Genomic DNA, 19115 nt, shown 5'->3' with positions numbered 1-19115 from the left:
CACACTGTTCTGGTATGTCCAAGTTCAGTATATTTATTCTTTTTCTAAGAACATATATTCAATATTTACACATGAGCTTCAACATCTTTCATTCGTGCTACATAGTTTTGAGAACTGCCCCTTTTGATCCATGTGCTGACTATGTTTAGTGGTATGACAGAACACAATTGTTAGCTAACATGTGGCTGTGTGTCACTCATGCTCCAAACTGAAAATTTGATGCCTCATAAATAATTCAAGATCAGAAAACAATGTTCAGCGTGAATGTAAGAAATAACACAAAGGGGGTTAAGAAATAAACATCATTACTCACCGATATGCCGTCTCATCAAAGTGGAGTGCTCGTAGATGGTAACGTAACATGGTCTCATCGCAAGTAAGGTAGTTGCATCCTGGAGCCCCACACACATATCGTTGGTGTTCAGGCACAAACCTAGGTAATTTTGCTTGTAGTTCCTCTGTTAGTGTTAGGCTCCCTGCACATATAATATTTTAAGTCACAGATGTCCACATTACACTTCCTAACACAGATACACAACTAGACATGCCAAGTTTGTTTGATAGATGGTGAGGCAGTGTCCATACAACATTTTAAAGATACACTAGTCAAAAGCAATTTATTCAAATTCACTCAAAGTAATGTGAATTGAAAGACAAGTAAGTGTCTGCCATTACTGAGGAACAGTAATAAAGTTACTTCTTAGAAATAACACCTGTCAGATGTCCATCAAGACTGATGCACTGATTCATGACATTTACCATGACATGTAGTAACATCACTGGTGATATGGCACTAATTTCTTCAGAAATTCTCTGTTAGATTATTTAAGTCTGCCAAACATAGGCAGTGGGCTGGTCACTCACTACTCACAAATCCATACTTCAAGACCAAGAAACCTCTGAATGGAGGCGTTGAAGACCCACACTGGGTTGTAGAGCCAAGGAAGAAGAAACATTTTTGAAACACTTTACTCTTCAAGTAGCCCCATAAAAATGAAATCACAAGCCAAACAGATTTGCCAAGAAATGTCATCATAGCAGGAATATTTTCATGTCTCTCAATGTAAAAATACTGTCTGTATGTCTAGCTGTAAAAGGCGAACATTCTGAAATGTATCTGCAGTGCACCTTTGTAAATTGTACTCATCACCAAATATAATTAGACATATAAAGTCCGAGGACAATGAGATGGGCAAGGCATGTAGCCTGCATGGGAGAGAAAAGAAATGCACACAGTGTTGGTGGGTAAACCAGAAAGAAAGGGACCACTAGCAAGACCTAGCTGTAGGTAGGAGGATATGAATATGGATCTTAGAGAAACAGGATAGGGTGGTATGGACTGGATTCATCTGGCTCAGGATAGGGACCAGTGGCAGGCTCTTGTGTACATGGTAATGAATTATTGGGTTCCATAAAATGTTGGGGACTTCTTGAGTGGCTGAGTGACTGCTGGATTCTCAGGAAGGACTTGGCCCCATGGAATAAGTAAGAAAGTCTGTTGTGCAGTGATACAGTAAATGAGAACATGAGTTATAATTTACACTGCCACCACAGTTGTTTAGATTAAACTTCACATACACATATCTTAATTATCTTTAACTTACTACCTCAAAACAAACAGCAGGCATACACAAAATTCTAAAAAGATAAAAAAATCTTCTGAACATTAATGTCCAAAATTTGTTAATTTTATGGATAGCACATAATGTAATAAATAGTATCTTTGTTCCTTCCAGGATGCATTACAGTCTATTAACACAAGCCAGATGAAGCATTAGAAGATGTTGCTGTGAATCAAGAGAAAGACACACTGCAACTGAGTAACACAGTCTATGGTGGTGGAACTAGGAAGTGAAATGCCATGAAGATGACAGTAGACAAGTGCAGTGAGAAAGCACTTGGACTTCAACACAAAGATGAGGGGCATAATTACAACTATAATTTTCAGACTGACAGAACATTAATTCAAGAATAATAATTAACTGTACATTTCAGCAACTTGGTGACAAACCTGAGGGCAGGACTGTAGAGTGGAGAGAGTGGATGGAAGTGATGTACCAACAAATATGATCTAGTACATTTCATTTGGTGAGATATGAGGTTCTTGAAGTGGTTACAATAATAACATTCTTCTCGGTTCTGGCGCTGCGTGAACTGGTCAGCAGATGCAACTGTTTTAAGATGAGTATTGTCTCCATTTCAGGGCTGTACTAACAATGTCAAAAATCACAGAAAAGTAGGAAGGGGAGTTCAAAGTAAAGAGCCAATCAGGATAGATTGGAATAGAAATAGAGCTGGGCCAATGGGGAAACTCCAACCAGGCACCAGCTGAGTAGGGGCAGATGGAGCAGGTAGGGTATGAGAGAAGAAGTTGGCCCTTTCCAGGGCCACCACAGGATGGAGTTGACTGTCTCCATTCTTTCAGGTAACAAACAGAGACTTCCATACATGGCCCAGGGAGAAACCATCTTCCTCGTTCATGTTGTCAGGAAGGAGCTCAATCTCTGTTGTTTCCCTGTGTTGTGGCCTGTCTTGACTTCTTGGTCAGAAAACTGGCAATCTACAGCTTTGTCCAATGGTCTAGGTTGATGCTGTGTTTTGCCACTGCAAACTTCTCGGGATGGTACAGACAGATGTATAAGTGATGAACGATGCTCCTTAACCCTTTAACCTTCAGTCTCCCCTTCCATACACCATATTACCTCTGTTTCCTAGCAGTCACATAAGTTCTGAAGATGGAGACAGTACACTTCTCTCAAGTGGCGTCTATGACCAGTCCACATGGTTCAGGAACCCCCAAAAAATCATCAACATTTAATTTTGTTACAGCTATGAAACTGAAATTTGGATTCGAATTCCAAGAAGGCACTTGAAAATAATAAGCTTAAGAAAACATTTACCAAAAATGCTTCTTTATATACTTACAATATTACACACATCGCATATAAAAACATACAAAATAGGCTATTAGAAGAGATATCAACTTAAATAAATAACAAACAAATTTGAAACATTTCCCTATTCTTTTGACGAATTCCAGAATTATCCTTCATCTGTATGTATATAATCTGAACTCTTCTAAGTGAATAATCATGCTGTTCATTGCTTCACCCATGAGGTAATTTCATCGTCAATACCCTTCTGTCCTCTTTCATGTGGCAGAAATTCTGCCATTCTTCTCTTGTACTATAATCTGCAAATAATTTTTGAATAGAACATCTGCTTTTCCTTCAAATTTATAGACATGTTCTTTTGTGCTACTCCACTTTTTTCTCCCAATACCAATTTGACAGCATTTACAACAGGAAATGGAGGAAGGTGCAGTGCACCACATACACCAATGATTCCAACAATTATAGAGAATCACCTTTCTGGATGAGAAGCAGACGATGATGCAAAATAAATTAAAGTGTGTTTGTTATGGAAAAGTTTGCACTTTTAGTTTTGCACTAACAATCACATTTTGCCAGTAAGAGTTATTGTCACACATATAAATTTCTCTCTTTTCCTCACAGCTGAATTGAAAAATGAGCAGCACTTGAAGTTTCTTACTGGCCAAAAAATTAATATAGACAGGTAGTACAAAGACAAGAACTATTATAATAGTTCTATTAAATATTAGACTTCATGCACAAGCACACACCAGCAGTGACCCCCATTCTGAAACATTGATATGGCAGGCACCCATACATTTCAGGTATGTGGATCAAAGGGTTCAGCAATGTTTCTGTGCTATAAATCCAATTTCAACAAGAATTCATGTGTAATTACTAATTCTGTTGTAACAATGAACTGCTTTCACAGGTTCATTGTATATTTTAATTTAAATGTAACAAATGACCAAATTCATTCATAATTTGTACTAACCTGATGGTGTCTCTGACACTTTAGAACCAGCAGCTATATGAGAACTAGCAGCCAGATTCGTCATTTTATCAAACATCATTTCCTTCTTCTCAAGACATGGCACAGGGTTCACTGGTGCAGTGTTAGGTGGCACCACATCTGGGACAGTACTGCTTGTCAGGTGAAGATGCAGGTGACGTGCCATATTGCTGCGAACTTTGGTAGTATATGAACATGTGGCACAACGCACAGGTCGTGTATAAATTGCCTGACGTGGAAGTAACTCTAATTCTTCTGGTAGGAATACCAACTTGTTGCGCACATCATGTGTATCCTTTCCACTACCTTTACCACTGCGTCCACCTTTACCTTTCTCCTGCAAAGGCAAAATATTAAATGAAATGGGAAACTCACAATCATAACACACTATAATCCTATTAAGTTCAAATATAGAAAAAGTAAATTATTACGGTAGCTGATATATCTGTAGGGGAAAATATTGTTAACAAACACAAGTCAGTACAGGTAAACCTTGATTTACGCTGGGGATGCGTTCCTGGACGAACCGGCGTAAATGGAATCGGTGTAAATTGAAACTCTTTTTATAATGTAAATCAATGACATGCGTTCCCGGCACCCAAACATTGACGACTTAAGTTTCTCAAAAATTGGCTTGGCCTTATCCGTGATAGCAATTTCAGTCAAGGGAATGTTTTTTGGATTCATGTTATCCATCCATAGCAACAGTAATTTCTCCATTCTTTCCAAAAGTTTACTTCTGCTATAACTCACTTGCATTGCACTTACTCTCGTAGCCTGTTGCATTGACTGTTTTATTTTATATGAATTTTTCATTATGGTAGTCACAGTGGAAGGTGGCAACTTCATATTCTGCACACATTGCGATGGGTATCACCACCTTCTATTCTATGAATTATGTCCATCTTATCTTCAAACAAAATAGACCTACGCAACTTTTTAGCAACTCATTCACTTCTCTTACCAGACATGGTGGCTCTTCCACAATTTATAAATATAAAAACAGTTGCTACTGCAGAATAGTGGTCGAACAACACAAACATGTTTAGCACACAGTTTTCAGCACATTCAATGTGTCAACAAGAAGCGAACTGAGCGCATTTTTCCTTACTCCCTTAACAGGCTGAATGCAAATGACTCACCATGAAGAGTGACCAATGCTCACGTGACTGTTGCGCAATGTTGGCAGATTTTTAGGAGATTATCTCGCAACTACTTAGCAATGAGTGCAGAGGTGACTGTATTTATAATTTTTATTCAAAATCAGCAATGTAAGAATTACGATTTAGTATAAGAATCAGTATGAGAAACATTGTAAAACGTTATAAACAGTAAATTTCTTCTTCTTCAGTTTTTGACTTGCTGGTTTCAAAAGCTGTGTTATTCTGAATTGGCGCAAATTGAGGTTTACCTGTACTATATGCCTAGTAGGAAAGCACAAGGGGGAAAAAGCTACATACTAAGAACTAATTTTATAAACTAAATTTCCATTAATCTCAATGCTCTGGCATTTGACTGTACTCAAATGTTCATTCAAACAACAGCTTACCATATCCAAGGCCCAATGTTACATTTCACAATATGCTGGTCTTCCACAATAAGAAGAGGCTCCTGCCAAAATCCCAACGTGTAGGACCATACCTTGTGAACTTAAACTGCTTATTCAATATATTTAAAGCTACACTCTGTATTTGGAGACTTTCTCTATCCACAACCAGAGGACATGGAATGCCATTGCAACAAACAACCCGCTTAAAATGGTGTGCATATTTTTGTTGCTGTGACAACTAAAACAATCAAAATCCATTAATGTGAAAATTTCTTAATCACCTGCATAATGTGAGTCAGTAAAAACAATCTGTATACAAACCTACTTTATTAATGTTGTAATAAACATAAAAACTATTTTAAATCCAGACTATTACCACTCTGATAAACATTTCCTTTAAAAAAGTTACAGCAATTTTATAAAACAAACATTTTAATCCATGCACTGCATAATTTTACCTAGGCCCTAGTCAACAGTATAACCTACAAAACAACAGGTGACAGCACTTAAAGATCAGAGAAACATAAAAACACTTTCATTTTGTATGTATGTGTCTATGTCCACACACTAGTCACTGCATTCTACTTCATATGAAATTTCAACAACAATATGGCAATCACAGGGTCCCTATACATCCCAGTTTGACCAGGACAATACTGATTTGTAGACTTGTCCCACCTGATTCACAGTCTTGTCCCACTTTCTCCCATTTATTTCAGCAGAACGGATTTATATGCATACATAAGTACTTCTGAATCACAGCTCATGCTACTGTAATTGTGACCAAGCATGTTGAATAAAATTATGTTCACTGATGGTTATGATGGCGAATAAGGGATAAACATGCACAGCAAAGCAGTTATCAAGCATCTGAGTTGCTAAGTTTCCACTTTCTTTGTGCAGAATTCTGAAATACAGTTGCAGTTTCTAATAAAACAAAATGGACAGGTACTGGCATTAGTAGTGGTAATGACAAAGCCTGTTAATGAGTTTAAAAAGTGCAAATGATTATTACATTTCAGAACAATTTTATATTTGACGTGATTATAATTTTCCATTCACATTAATTACATGAATTGTGCATGAATTGATATGAAAACTCTATCATGTATTACACTGTGTCCGAGCTTCCTTCTCATGCAAGAAAGTGTCTCAGTTTGTAACAAAAGAAGTAACCCCAGGCAATCATGTTTCTTCTTAATTCTTTCTTTCAGAACTAAAGAACAAGCAACAAAACCTTGAGAAGTATAATCACAACACCAGAATGTCCATAAAAAGCAGTTTCATGTGGACAAAAGTAGCACCCTTACCATTTGCTCATGCTTTAATTATACAAAGCTCTTTCTGGAATCAGAACATGCAATAAGATTTCAACACACAAAAACCTGTTCAGCTAAAGCAGTTTCCACATTCCCTGAAAGTTACTAAGAAAATGCACTCAAACTATAAATCTCCAGATTTCACTTTATTACCTTTTGCAGTTGTCTAACATGGCTCAGAACAATGATAAAATAAAATGATAATGGCAATGAAGAAAACTATCACTAAACAGAGAAATTTATCTTCTTACCTTTGGGAACACTACAAACACTGCTGTTTCTGGGTCTGTTCTCAGAGGGTCAAGAGGGACAACTCTGGTACTGCCAACACGGTGCCTTTGCTTCAGATGTTTGACCACTTGATGTGGTACAGGTGCCCGGAAAGAACACAGTGCACAACCAATGCGCCTGGTACCATGTGTACGTAAGTGTTCAAGCAAAGAACTCACATATTTGAACGGTTTCTTGCAATGGACACATGTCAAGCTAGATGAAGCTCTTGCTAGATCACAAACCAATAAGTGATCTTTCAACAGTGATGAATTTTCAGCTGAGAAAGTGCATGTAACGTAACCACACTGGTATAACATGGAACCAGACAATCCCGCGTCCTCAATGTGTTCCACTCCTACAACACCTGACTCATTCTGATTAGCCTCTACAGTGCTGAACACGCTGTTTGCATTCTTAGAATCTAAACCAGGATTCTCTGCAGGAACTGAAATGCTGGATATATTTTGCAGTGAAGAAGTTATACTTGGGGATTCATCTTTGTTTTGTGTGATTAGAGCGTTCTGAGGCAATTCAAAGCTCAACGGGTCAACAGCTGCTTCAATAGCAGCTGTTGTTTTGGGATTACGATGTTTTACAGTCACCAGAGGTTCATGGAGGAACAAATGTGTATTTTCCTGTGTGGCCGAATGCTTGCCCACTGCATCTGTAACCTGACCCACAGTTTCAGTAGGTGTGTCCAGAACTACTACATCAGAATCTTGGGTGTCATTCAATTTTTTACCTTCCTGTGATTTACCATGTTCTTCCAAGCACTCAATATCAGAATCTGACTGAGAAGGATGTGTTCCATTGGACTGCAAACACACAATTTCTGAGATTGTATTAGAACCCAGAAAACAAGAATTTTGTTGAGATATTGGCTGGGTATGTGATATGTCATCATTTCCCTCATCATCATCAATAACAACAACATCATCATCAGTTTTCTCATCACTCTTCTTTGTAGAAGGATTGGAATTTTGTGACTTAGCATCATTACCACCACACTTAGAAGTTTTCACCATACTTGCACTATCGAGTTTGTTACTTCCCTTCCTGCTCAACTCGGTTAGAAGCAATTCAGTAGGGGGACTGTGCAGTACGGAAGAAATGGCTGACACTGCATTCATAGCTCCATTATCCAAAGATGTTTCCTTGGGGGTCATCCCGGTATTTACATTTAAGTTTTCATTTATATAATGTTCATCTAGTTCAGAACATTTAACATTCGAAGACAGAGAAGGATCTTCAGAAGTAAGTTCCATATCTGGTGGTGGTAATATTAATAAACCATCATCTGATAAGCCTTCATCCAGGTCAACAAGATCTAAAGCATTAAGCAAGTCCTCATTATTCTGCTTTCCACGTAATGCAATAAGCTAAAAACAAGGAAATTCAAAACAAAATTAGCATTATGTTTCTAGATAAAATTATATATGTTGTAAATGATTGTGAAGTTACATATATAGAACAGCACCAGGAGAATTATTTCATCTTAAGATATCCATTGCAGTAGTTCATAATGACTCTCCACCAACCAACCAACCAACCAACTCAGAACTCTCTCAGACATCCCTTCAAGCTCTAGAGCAGGCATGTCAAACTTGCTGCCCGATTCAGTTCTCAAATTACACGTGATGTGCTACTCCAAGGAACAAATTTTAATAAATTTTAAGTTACAAATGCATGTCAAAGAGCTATTTGTGTTCCAATGTTCAATATTTAACTTAAAGTGAAGTGTCTCAATGAAATTAATATTAAAATGACAAATTATTCCAGGGAAATCACATCAAATTTATTCAAGTATAAAAATTTAGCCTAGTCTCTTGAAAATCTATTACACAGATACACATTCTATATATACAGATATAAATTTAAATTTTAAGAAATTATCTAATTTTATATCTTTATATTTTTGTTTATAAGCCATCATTGTACTTGTTGTTGCAGGCTGTATCAATTCGATTTCCAAAGTCATGCCTACTCTTGGCCATTTAGCTTTCTCAATTGACAGTGCAGACATGGCCATGCAAAAAATAAATAAATAAGGGGAAAAACCACCAATGTACTAATGGTTTTCATACCAATGGGATTGCTATCAATAATGCAGTGCAACTGCAAGCTCTGAGTCAGTGGATTAAATTCACAAATAAATGAAATCAATGACAGACATGGAAAGAATGATGTTAAAGAGTAACCAACAAATACAAGAAATCACAAGATTCACAGCTGATGGATAACTGAGCACAGCAAGAATTGCATCTCTTTACAGTATTAAAACATGAAAATATATATACAGGTAGCCCTCGATTTACGCCACAGATGCGTTCCTGGATGAACCGGCGTAAACGGAATCGGAGTAAATTGAAACTCTTTTTAAAATGTAAATCAATGGGAAGTCAATTACATGTGTTCCCAGCACCCAAACATTGACGAGTAATATAATGGCATTACATTTAAAGCTCTGAAATAACATAAATAAAATAAAGGGAATTTAAAAAATATATTTTATACACTTACAATCGGCAATTCGTTGTTCCCCGCGATTCTCTCATGTGATTGATGTGTACAGACATCTCTGCTGTTATGCAATAGTTGCATTCATGTAAGACGCCGACCTATAGAAAATCGCATAGTAAAAATAACCCCGGTACCTCCGCAGAGATCAAATTAGTCCTTTGAAAGTTTAAAGCGCCAGGAATGAAACTGCATAAGAGCAAACTTGCATATGCAAAAGTTTGCATTTCACAAACACCTTTTACCGATTCATCGAACTCATTGGAGCACATTCGCGTTAACAAAACATATGTAATTGCAGAGATGACTGTATTTATAATTTTTATTCAAAATCAGCGATGTAAGATTTATGATTTAGTATAAGAATCAGTACGAGATACTTTGTAAAACGTTATAAATAATAGTAAAATTTTTTTTCTTTCACTTTTTGACTTGCTGGTTTCAAAATCGGCGTTATTCTGAATCAGTGCAAATCGAGGGCCACCTGTACAATGGCATACAACCACATAGTAATTCTAAATATTCATACTGAGTTCATGTCCTTAAGACTATAGCCTAAGTCACAGTAGTAAGAACTGTGAAAACTTAAATCTGTATCAGCACAGGGTGTGAGCCAGGGTTATTCAGTCAATCTGACTATGGACTGGGTGAGTAGGGTTAAATCTGCAGCCAGGGAAAGTTTTTTTTAACTTCTGCATCCAGACTGACTCTGGAGCCCACCCACACTATCCAATGCAAAACAGGGGTCCTCTATCCAGGAGTAAAGAGCAACCAGGGAGTGGACTTTGAGCACTCACCCCCACCTAGTGCCAAGGTCAAGTAGGATCTATACCACCCCCCAAACAAATTCAATCCCCATATCTTTGACACTATAAAAGCAGAAGTAATGTAACACAGCCCAACAATTCTTGCACAGACTGCAGCAAAATGTTTACGGGAGAAGGAAATTGGCGAACAAATGTTTGTATGAGAGAAATTCTTTTACCTTCTGAAACGAATAGTAATCAACAACAAACTCACTAAGTGGAGGACTTTTTTACATAAATTACATACACGATGGAAAAAATCAGAATTAATAGTATGGCATTAAATTAATAAAAGTTCAAAAAGTCCTTAAACAGCATTATTTTTACATGTGTGCAACAGTTTTATCACCAAAACCAACCTTACCTTACTAATGCTTGAAGATCGAATTATCACCTTAGCCAACTGATTTGAATGGAAATTACATAAATGGTGATGCATTTCTTCTTTGGTGTCAGTGCCATGAAGACAATATAAGCACTGATAGAAACAACATGAATGCAATTTGTAATGCTGTAAAAGAAGAGTATTTTAATCTATTAGTCATAAAATTACAAATAACATCAACAAGATAGCCATTATGAAGTGAAGCTTTCGCGGTGACCGAAGTTGATGAAAAACTCTCAGGCAACAAGCCGTGTCAGGTGGCTGAATGGTGAATGAACCATTTCTTTCGCCAACGTTTCGAGAGCCATCTCTGCCCTGAGAATGAGGGCAGTGATGGCTCTCAGAACAGGGGAAGAAATGGTTCATTCACCATTCAGCCACCTGACGCAGCTTGACGGCCGAAAGTCTTTCATCAAGAAAGCCACTATCATATATAACTGAGTCTTCAGTAAGTTTTGAGGTACCACTGTTTCGTCTTCCATCTGTTGAGATATGGATGTCAACAGAATCCATTTATCTCTCAAAATGGATGCTGTATGGACATAAATAATGATGCCATCTTCAGTAACAGTAACAAAAATCAAGACAGGAAGTAGTATCTTGTACATTTCTTACAGAAGCACAGACTTGTCCTTTAGGTTTTCATTTGCCAAAACATAGGGTAATGCTCAACATCTGATGCAGTTCATCCCCAAAAGCAAAAGTTGTACAGTGATAAGATGGCAGTTGCAATTTATGTTTCTAAAGCATTAGAAATTTTCATAAAATTGAAGTTTATAATACTGAAACAAATTACCATACCTCAGAAACTGGATGAGACATGTATGAATGTGTTAAATATCTAATTTCTTTCAACTTATGTTGTTTTTACATACATTTCATTATAATATGGTTAGACCTAATCTATAAACTTGTCATCTTTTCATTTTCTACAAATTTCTCCTCTTTAAACAGATTTTAGTATGTCATTCAGAAATGTTAATGAAGATTCTGAATAAGTTATTCCCACTTGTGGACACAACAGACATTTCTCAATGGTTTACCACATACACAAAACTTGTAATTCTTTCTATGGTTTTGGGCGCTTTAGCTCTTTCCTGTTACCATTCAATCTCTGCATTATTCTTTTTAGACTTTTATCAGTCATAAGGAAGATAAAAAATACTGTTAACATCTTCACTGTGGTGACTGAATGTACTCAGTTTCATGCAAATAGTATAACCTTGCATTGACCATGCATACTAACTCAAAATTTCACAGTATTATTGAGTGAATTGTGTTTCTAAACTTGTCCACAAGCTTCCGCTATTTTTAAGGAATAATTGGAAATATATTGGTGACAACATAAATAAATAAGCATTTGTATTCCCTCTGCATGCTGTGCAACCAGTACCATACTGATTTTTAAGCAACTAATAACAAAGACACTTACAGCTAGGAGACGATCAGACTTGAAACTTTTACTCTCGCATATGTGACATGAATAGATGGCAAGCTGAGAATGTTCCTTCTCCAAATGGTACAAAAAATGATCTGAAATGTAGAATACAGCACCACAGTTGCCTGAAACAACAAATATGATTTCACTTTACAATGATCTGGCTACCAAATGTAAACAAGAAATAAACATACAGTATGAATGTAGGCAGCATAAGATGTTTCATTTATACACAATCATTTTAAATGAAAAAAGATGTGCACTCTGTGGTTTAAGTCTGAATGGATCATTATTTGCAAAGTTTAACAAAGGGACCACTGTTGTGTTGTAAATTTGTGATCATAACCAATGACTTCTATGTACAGTGAATCACTTTTCTTTCTTTTAGTCTTTCCTTTGTCCCAATCATTTGCATCCCATACTTCCTTACTTTATCTTCATTCTGTGTATGTGCTGTAGTCAATTAGGTAGTTTTCACTTTCAATGATCATATTGGTAACATTTAGTTTTTCTTCTGTTGTAAGTATTTTGTTGGTGATTCAGTCTTACCCCATAAATGTCATAGAAACCATGTCTGTTCTGTCTCCAATATTATAGCCCTTTTTTCCCCCTCCTCCTCCTCCTACTACTATTACTCAGGTCTCACCACCATATTTTCAAGTTGCTTTTGATGTGATTCCCACATAACTGAACACTGTGCTATTTGCAATGAGTCATGCACTGATTTCTCACTGGAATTCACTTGTTAAATGTTTACAGCAGGTTATGTCACTTTAAGAAAAATAAGAATGAATGAAAATGATGAAAAAAATAGGATAATATAGACTTTATACATCTTTGTCATTTGAATATAATATATTATTACGCACAACTTAAACCTTAGCCATATGTAGCATATCAGAATAAGGCAAAATAAAATACTCCTGACGTGTGCTATGTATTAAAATGCATAGTATAAATGGTAGTTAAATTAAATGATCTGACGGCATCCATACTTAAAAAGTAATGCAAACTGTTAATAACAGTTCACTCAACTTCTATGTACGAGTTGTTATACGAGCAAATTAATATGAACAGATTTTTTTTTACTTTTAAAATGCTGTTAATAGGTTTTTATATCCCTGAACATAACTTTCTTTCTGTTATGCATTTCACTAATGAGTTTTGTGGTATTATTTAGTGATTCTGTAAATTTAGTTATGTTTAATAAAAACCTGATTATTTTTCTGTACTCTTTTTAGGAATGACTGATAAGACACGTAAAAAGTAAGACCATAACATTGCATGAACATACTTCACTTACTCAGGGACAACAGTGTTTGGGAGCTGTTAACAAGATTCTGAAACTACAAAATGATTTTACCACAAATGAAGAGGCGATGTGGCTAAAAACATAAAAGAGCTTTTAAAGATGGCATTTTGCAGCTGAGGAAGTGCAAAATTAATCTCTTAAGATTAGCTGAGATGTTCAGAAGGACTTAGCTACAGCTGAAGTTCAAGTACATGACACAACAGTCTGCAAACGTCTAGTGGTTGGTTGGTAAACTAATATGCCAGCTAAGAAACAATTTTTGGCTTAAGTAATGTAGAAACAAATAGTCACTTAGGGCAAGAAATTCAACATTTGGACTGCAACAGATTAGAAGAAAGTTTTATTTTCTGTAGAATGTCATTTTCAGGTTCACAGTTTGAGAGTCACTCATGTGAGGTCAATGGAGAATGTGTAGCCCCAAAGCATATGCAGCAGGCTATATTAAAAAAAATATTCTAGCGCTGGTTTTCATGCTGATACTGGTCCTCCGGTACCTGATAAAAGATAGATGAATGGTAACAAGTACATACCAATTTAAGTGACCAGGATGCTTCCACAACTTATAATTGCTGGTGGATCTGGACCTCACTTCATACAGTGCTCCAAGAAAGTGAACAATTTTCATCTTACATTAAAATAACTTGTTTGGAGTGGCAAAACTCTACAGAAAATCTATCGGCAGTTTGCAAGGACAGGTTGAGAAAACTGGATTCTATAACAAAGTATAAAACTGTATGTGCAATAAGATTATAGTTCCATGATCCAAAACTTTCAGAAACTTGTGGATTCAATGTCTGAAAGGATTAACCTCATTATAAAAGCCAAAGGATGTCATATTAAGTACTAAATAAAATGTTCCACTTTATTTTTGTAATTCTATAACAAAGTAGGAGCTATACTGCCGCTCCCCTCAAGCGCCTACATGGCGTATAGTAGGACAGCTTTGCTTTACTTTACTTACTTTCAAGTTTATGACAAAATAAAACTTTACAAAAAACAGATCATTTGTTCATATTAATTTGCAAAAGACTGCACTTCCAAAACTTGGGTATGTACCAATTACCTTGTCAATAAATTATAACACCTTGTTCGCTCATTATCATGAACCATCATAAACTCTCATACTGTAGTAAAAAATATTCACAACCGGAAGCAACTGACTAACATAACAGAGCAAACTAAAATGCAATATGCATGCTACTTGTTCATTCTTATCACTTTATCTGAAGTGACTCTGGACTGCCTTTTAAATCAAACAGATAGCTAATTCAGTTATGCCTTATCAGAACCCATAATATTTGCTGATGACAGAAATGTCATAGTTTCTAGCAAAAATTATAATGATTTCTGTTCAATGTCATAGTTCTCCCATATGTGCAAATGGTTTACCGGTAATAAGCTGTCCCTGAATCTAGATGAAACAAATGCAATAAGATTTATAATAAATAATTCACAACAACATGCTTTTAAGTATTGGTTATAATGGAAAGTATATAGAAGAGTTAGTACATACAAAATTCCTGGGTTTGCAAATTGGACAAATCATAGTGATAAACTGATAGCTAAGTTGAGTGTAGCTAGACCTATGTTCCATAATGAAGTATGGAATAATTTTTTGTTTGCGTAATTCATCTAACAGCAACAATTGTTCATTTTACAAAAGAAAATCATTAGATTAATGGCTGGAGTCAAACCTAAAAATTCATGTAGAATGATCAGAGATCTTAGTTCTTCCATGTGGATACATATTCTCATGAATGAACTTCATAGTAAATAACACTTTCAAACCAATTCTGCTACACACAGCATCAACACAAAGAATAAGAATCAGCTTCATAGGCCAACTGCCAATCTCTCATGGTTTCAGAAGAGTGAACATTGTGCTGGAATCAAAGTTTTCAAGTCTACCATACAGTCTCTCAAATCTTATAAATAAAAATCCACAACTGAAAGTAGCATTAAAAAATGATTATACATTCCTTTTATTGTTGATAAATTTATGTTTATGAAAAACTCCAATTGTTCATAAAGGTTTTCTAGTCTTTATATACACCGCTCCCCAGTTATATCATGGGGTTTCAAGGGGTGGGTTTTGACCCACGTAATAAGACAACCGCACTATAACCCATGCCTACAATTTTTTTCTTCCAATTCATTGATTCTCGCTTCAAACAGACTCCAAATATATACGCGAGTGAAATCCGACCATATCTGCGATATTTTCAATGTTTTCATCAGTTAATAAGTGACACACTAATTCTTCTTTGTCAATATCAACCCACTGATCGATCATATTCTCTGTGAGTATATATGTATAGCAATTTGTCCACTGTTTTTGCTCTTTATCGGTCACAGTTTGATTATCTCCATCAGCTGTTCTCTCACAAACACCGGGTCATTTGATTGGGGAAGCCTCCTGCGGTGCAAGGTTTGTAAAAGAAAGTTAATATTTTTCTCAGAATTTTGTCCAACAGCAGTGTCAGGCAGTAAGACTTGCGGTATATCCGAAACTGCAGTATAAATGACGGTGTTATATCTGGGGAGTGGTGTACTATAAATGGGTGGTATAATTTATCTACTGTATATAATGGGCAGGTTTACTTGTAGCGTTTCACTACTTTATGGGAAGCTTTTGATTGTTTCTTTTAATCTTTATAATTGTATGAACTGTAGTTGTGTTACATACAACGTATTATTATGTCTTATTCCACATCCTGTCACATATCTTAATGGATCTATCAAATGTTTTATATACATGAATGTATGTATTAAGTATGTAATGGACATCACTATCACAATCTTGTAGCTAGACTAACCCAGATTCTGTGAATCTTGTACTGGTCACAACCACAAACAGTAGATAAAGTCATAATCTAATCTGCTGGTAAATGGATACTGATGTAAGGTTACAATACATGGTCTGAATTTTGGCTGGGCTACCAGCCAGTATTAAGCTTGATTTTCCCATTTTCTCTAGATTAATGAAAGGACAGTTCATTTAAGCATGCCAGGACTGTCTCTTTCAAACCCTTACTGACCATCACACAGTCATATTTCCATCCCAACAGGCAGTTACTAAGGCACAGTCAAGACATCATCTATTTTTGAATAATTAAACTGCATATTCAAATACTATTCTTTTTAAAGCTTGATTAAGAATTTATAATTTCATTAATTTCAATATCAATTTATTCAATTCAATCAGTTTTTATGCACATTCCTGAGCTGCACATCCTGAATTTTCTTTTGCATTTTCAATTTGTGAGGTTTATGACACTGCATTAGCAACAAAAGTAGCACATCTGCTCCTATCTTTCTACGTGAGAAAGAGTCACTGCTCAGATTTTAGATACTGGTGTTTTTACTAAAATTTGAATTTTATTTCATAGTTTGTCGCTAACAGACATAAAAGTAGGGAAAACCATACATGTAACAGAATAGTCTTGTGTTCTTAATGGAAATGGGCAGTGTTTGTGGCCTTAACCAACACAATACATTGTAACAAATTTCTTGTTATAGCTTGTTAACCAATCAGGAGGAAAAGATGTAATGGGCATGTCCTGTTCCTACATTTTGAGGTGATGGGAACACACATTTTCAGTATTTCTCAATTTTAAGATGCCACCAATAGTAAGACAGTCTCAATTTAGTAACAGGTTGTTTTTTGTTGTTTTTTTTTTTTGGGGGGGGGGGGGGAGAACGTATTTTGTGATAGGAATTGTCAATATTCAGGCATAAAACTTTTTTGTTTCAATACTTTCAAAATCTTCTTTGTTGCTACCTTTATGTTTACTGCCCAATCAACAGTGTTATGGACATTAAGATTTTCCTTGTACTTCAGTCCTAGAATATAATTTTTGACACCAATTCTTAGACACCATAAAATGTAAGATGCACCCTGATTTCAGAAATTTTATAATATAAAATAGTGCATCTTAAAATTGAAGAAATATGGTATATATAATTGCAGTAACTAGATCAAGTGACATTTTCTTCAAGAATTTGCATAGTTTTATTAGCAGCTAGCCACAAAAAGGCTGTGAACACAGCCCAAGAGATACAGAGTTTCATCAATCCTGAGCAATATAAAAGCTGACCTGAGATAACCAATACCAGTACTTCACCCATTCCTTCATAACCATGATTAATCCCCATGAGACAACTTATCACCTGATAATGAACCAGATGTAAACAACTACAAAGTAGCATAGACAGTAAAGCAACTTCAGGAACAACCAATGTATAATGTGCACACAACTGAGAGAAAAAATAAGAGAGGACACTGAAGATGTTATATTCTATTCAGGATTTGTATGAAGCAGACATTAACAAACAATGGTCAGGGAGCGACATCATACTGGCATGTACTTTTCCTCCCACCTTATCACTGTCAGCCCAATCCCACTAAACAGAGATCAGAAATGTCATGTGATTCTGAACTTGTGTCACTTGTCTCCCTTTTCTCGTGTGTTTACTTCAGCTCCATGCACTTCTAAAATAAAACATAATTCATTCATATTCTGCAATTTCCAGTAATCTCACTGTCCCTGACCGACTACTAGAAGCATTAAATTTATAAACATTATCCTTTGAAATAATGTTATTAATTAGATAATAATAAAATTACAATTAAAACTGAAAACATGTACTTCACTACCTTGTTCACAGATGTATGGCACAACTACAGAGGATCGAGGTTTTGCCAGATTCACTGGGTTGGGAAGATTTCTAATTTTTTTGCACATGAGAACAGCTACGTGCTCACTGGTATGGCTTGTGTTCTGAAACAAATAACACAACATACAAGATATATATCACCTTAGCAGAGTCCTTGAAAAGCTGGTAGTCCCTCAGCTGGTCAATAAATTCCCCACTTGAAACCTCATTAGTGTTCATTACTCAGGGTAGAAACCTTGAGTCAACTGAATACAGTCCACCTGCTTGATTTTAACACTCTAAAATCATTTGGTGAAGAGTACAAATTACACTTACATACACAATTTTTGTTTCCTAATGTATGATACATGATTTAAATGTTCTTTTATTGCTGATACAAATTTAAAAACAGAATTTTGCCATCACCCATAGATTTTTAAAAATCATAAAAAGATTTTGAATTATGCATACAGCTAGTATTTAAAGAATTGTCTTATTCATTCTTGTCAATCTTATTTGACTGTTTTTATTTTTTAATTTAACTGATGACATTAAAAAATATAACATATAACTTTGTAATTATATGTTCTATCTGCAAGTAAAAGCTGGCTGCAGAAGAATACAAATATTTTGATCTTTTGTCACTGGCAAAAAGATAATGGTCAGTATTTTGCTTCAGCTGGTAATTAGATTTACTGTACAGATATTGATAAGGTTGATTCATCAAAGCTTAGTCTAAAAGCAATTCTTCACAATGGCAACAAGCATCCCTCTATACCAACTGCTTATGCAGCGCACATTAAGGGAACCAACAAAAACATGAAAAACCTACTTGACAAAATTAACTACAAGCACTGTTGGAATGTGAGGTGACTTGAAAATTATAGCAACCTTGTTAGGCATGCAATTAGGATATATGAAGTACTGCTGATTTATTTGCGAATGGGAAAGCCAAGTACTACTTGGTGAAAAATT

The 19115-nt window shown here is 35.7% G+C and overlaps 1 protein-coding gene across 7 annotated transcripts in view; it reads right to left on the bottom strand.

The window, feature by feature from the left end:
- Positions 1–19115, bottom strand: part of LOC110833782 (uncharacterized) — a 91446-nt gene that overhangs the window by 24372 nt on the left and 47959 nt on the right. For all 7 annotated transcript variants that reach the window (XM_022072265.2, XM_087348728.1, XM_022072266.2 and 4 more), the window contains 6 exons: positions 18142–18265; positions 12167–12297; positions 10714–10860; positions 7005–8405; positions 3868–4222; positions 314–476 (listed from right to left, as the gene is read on the bottom strand). In XM_022072265.2, the coding sequence (XP_021927957.1) occupies positions 314–476; positions 3868–4222; positions 7005–8405; positions 10714–10860; positions 12167–12297; positions 18142–18265 (2321 nt within the window). The remainder of the gene's footprint in view (positions 1–313; positions 477–3867; positions 4223–7004; positions 8406–10713; positions 10861–12166; positions 12298–18141; positions 18266–19115) is intronic.

The sequence above is a fragment of the Zootermopsis nevadensis genome, unplaced genomic scaffold (genome assembly GCF_977971745.1).
Source record: "Zootermopsis nevadensis isolate Lab colony 2312 unplaced genomic scaffold, Znev_1.0 Znev_ptg000002l, whole genome shotgun sequence".
Classification (NCBI taxonomy): Eukaryota; Metazoa; Arthropoda; class Insecta; order Blattodea; family Termopsidae; genus Zootermopsis; species Zootermopsis nevadensis.
The sequence above is the reverse complement of the archived record's forward strand: the minus strand, read 5'-3'. Positions and strand labels throughout refer to the sequence as shown.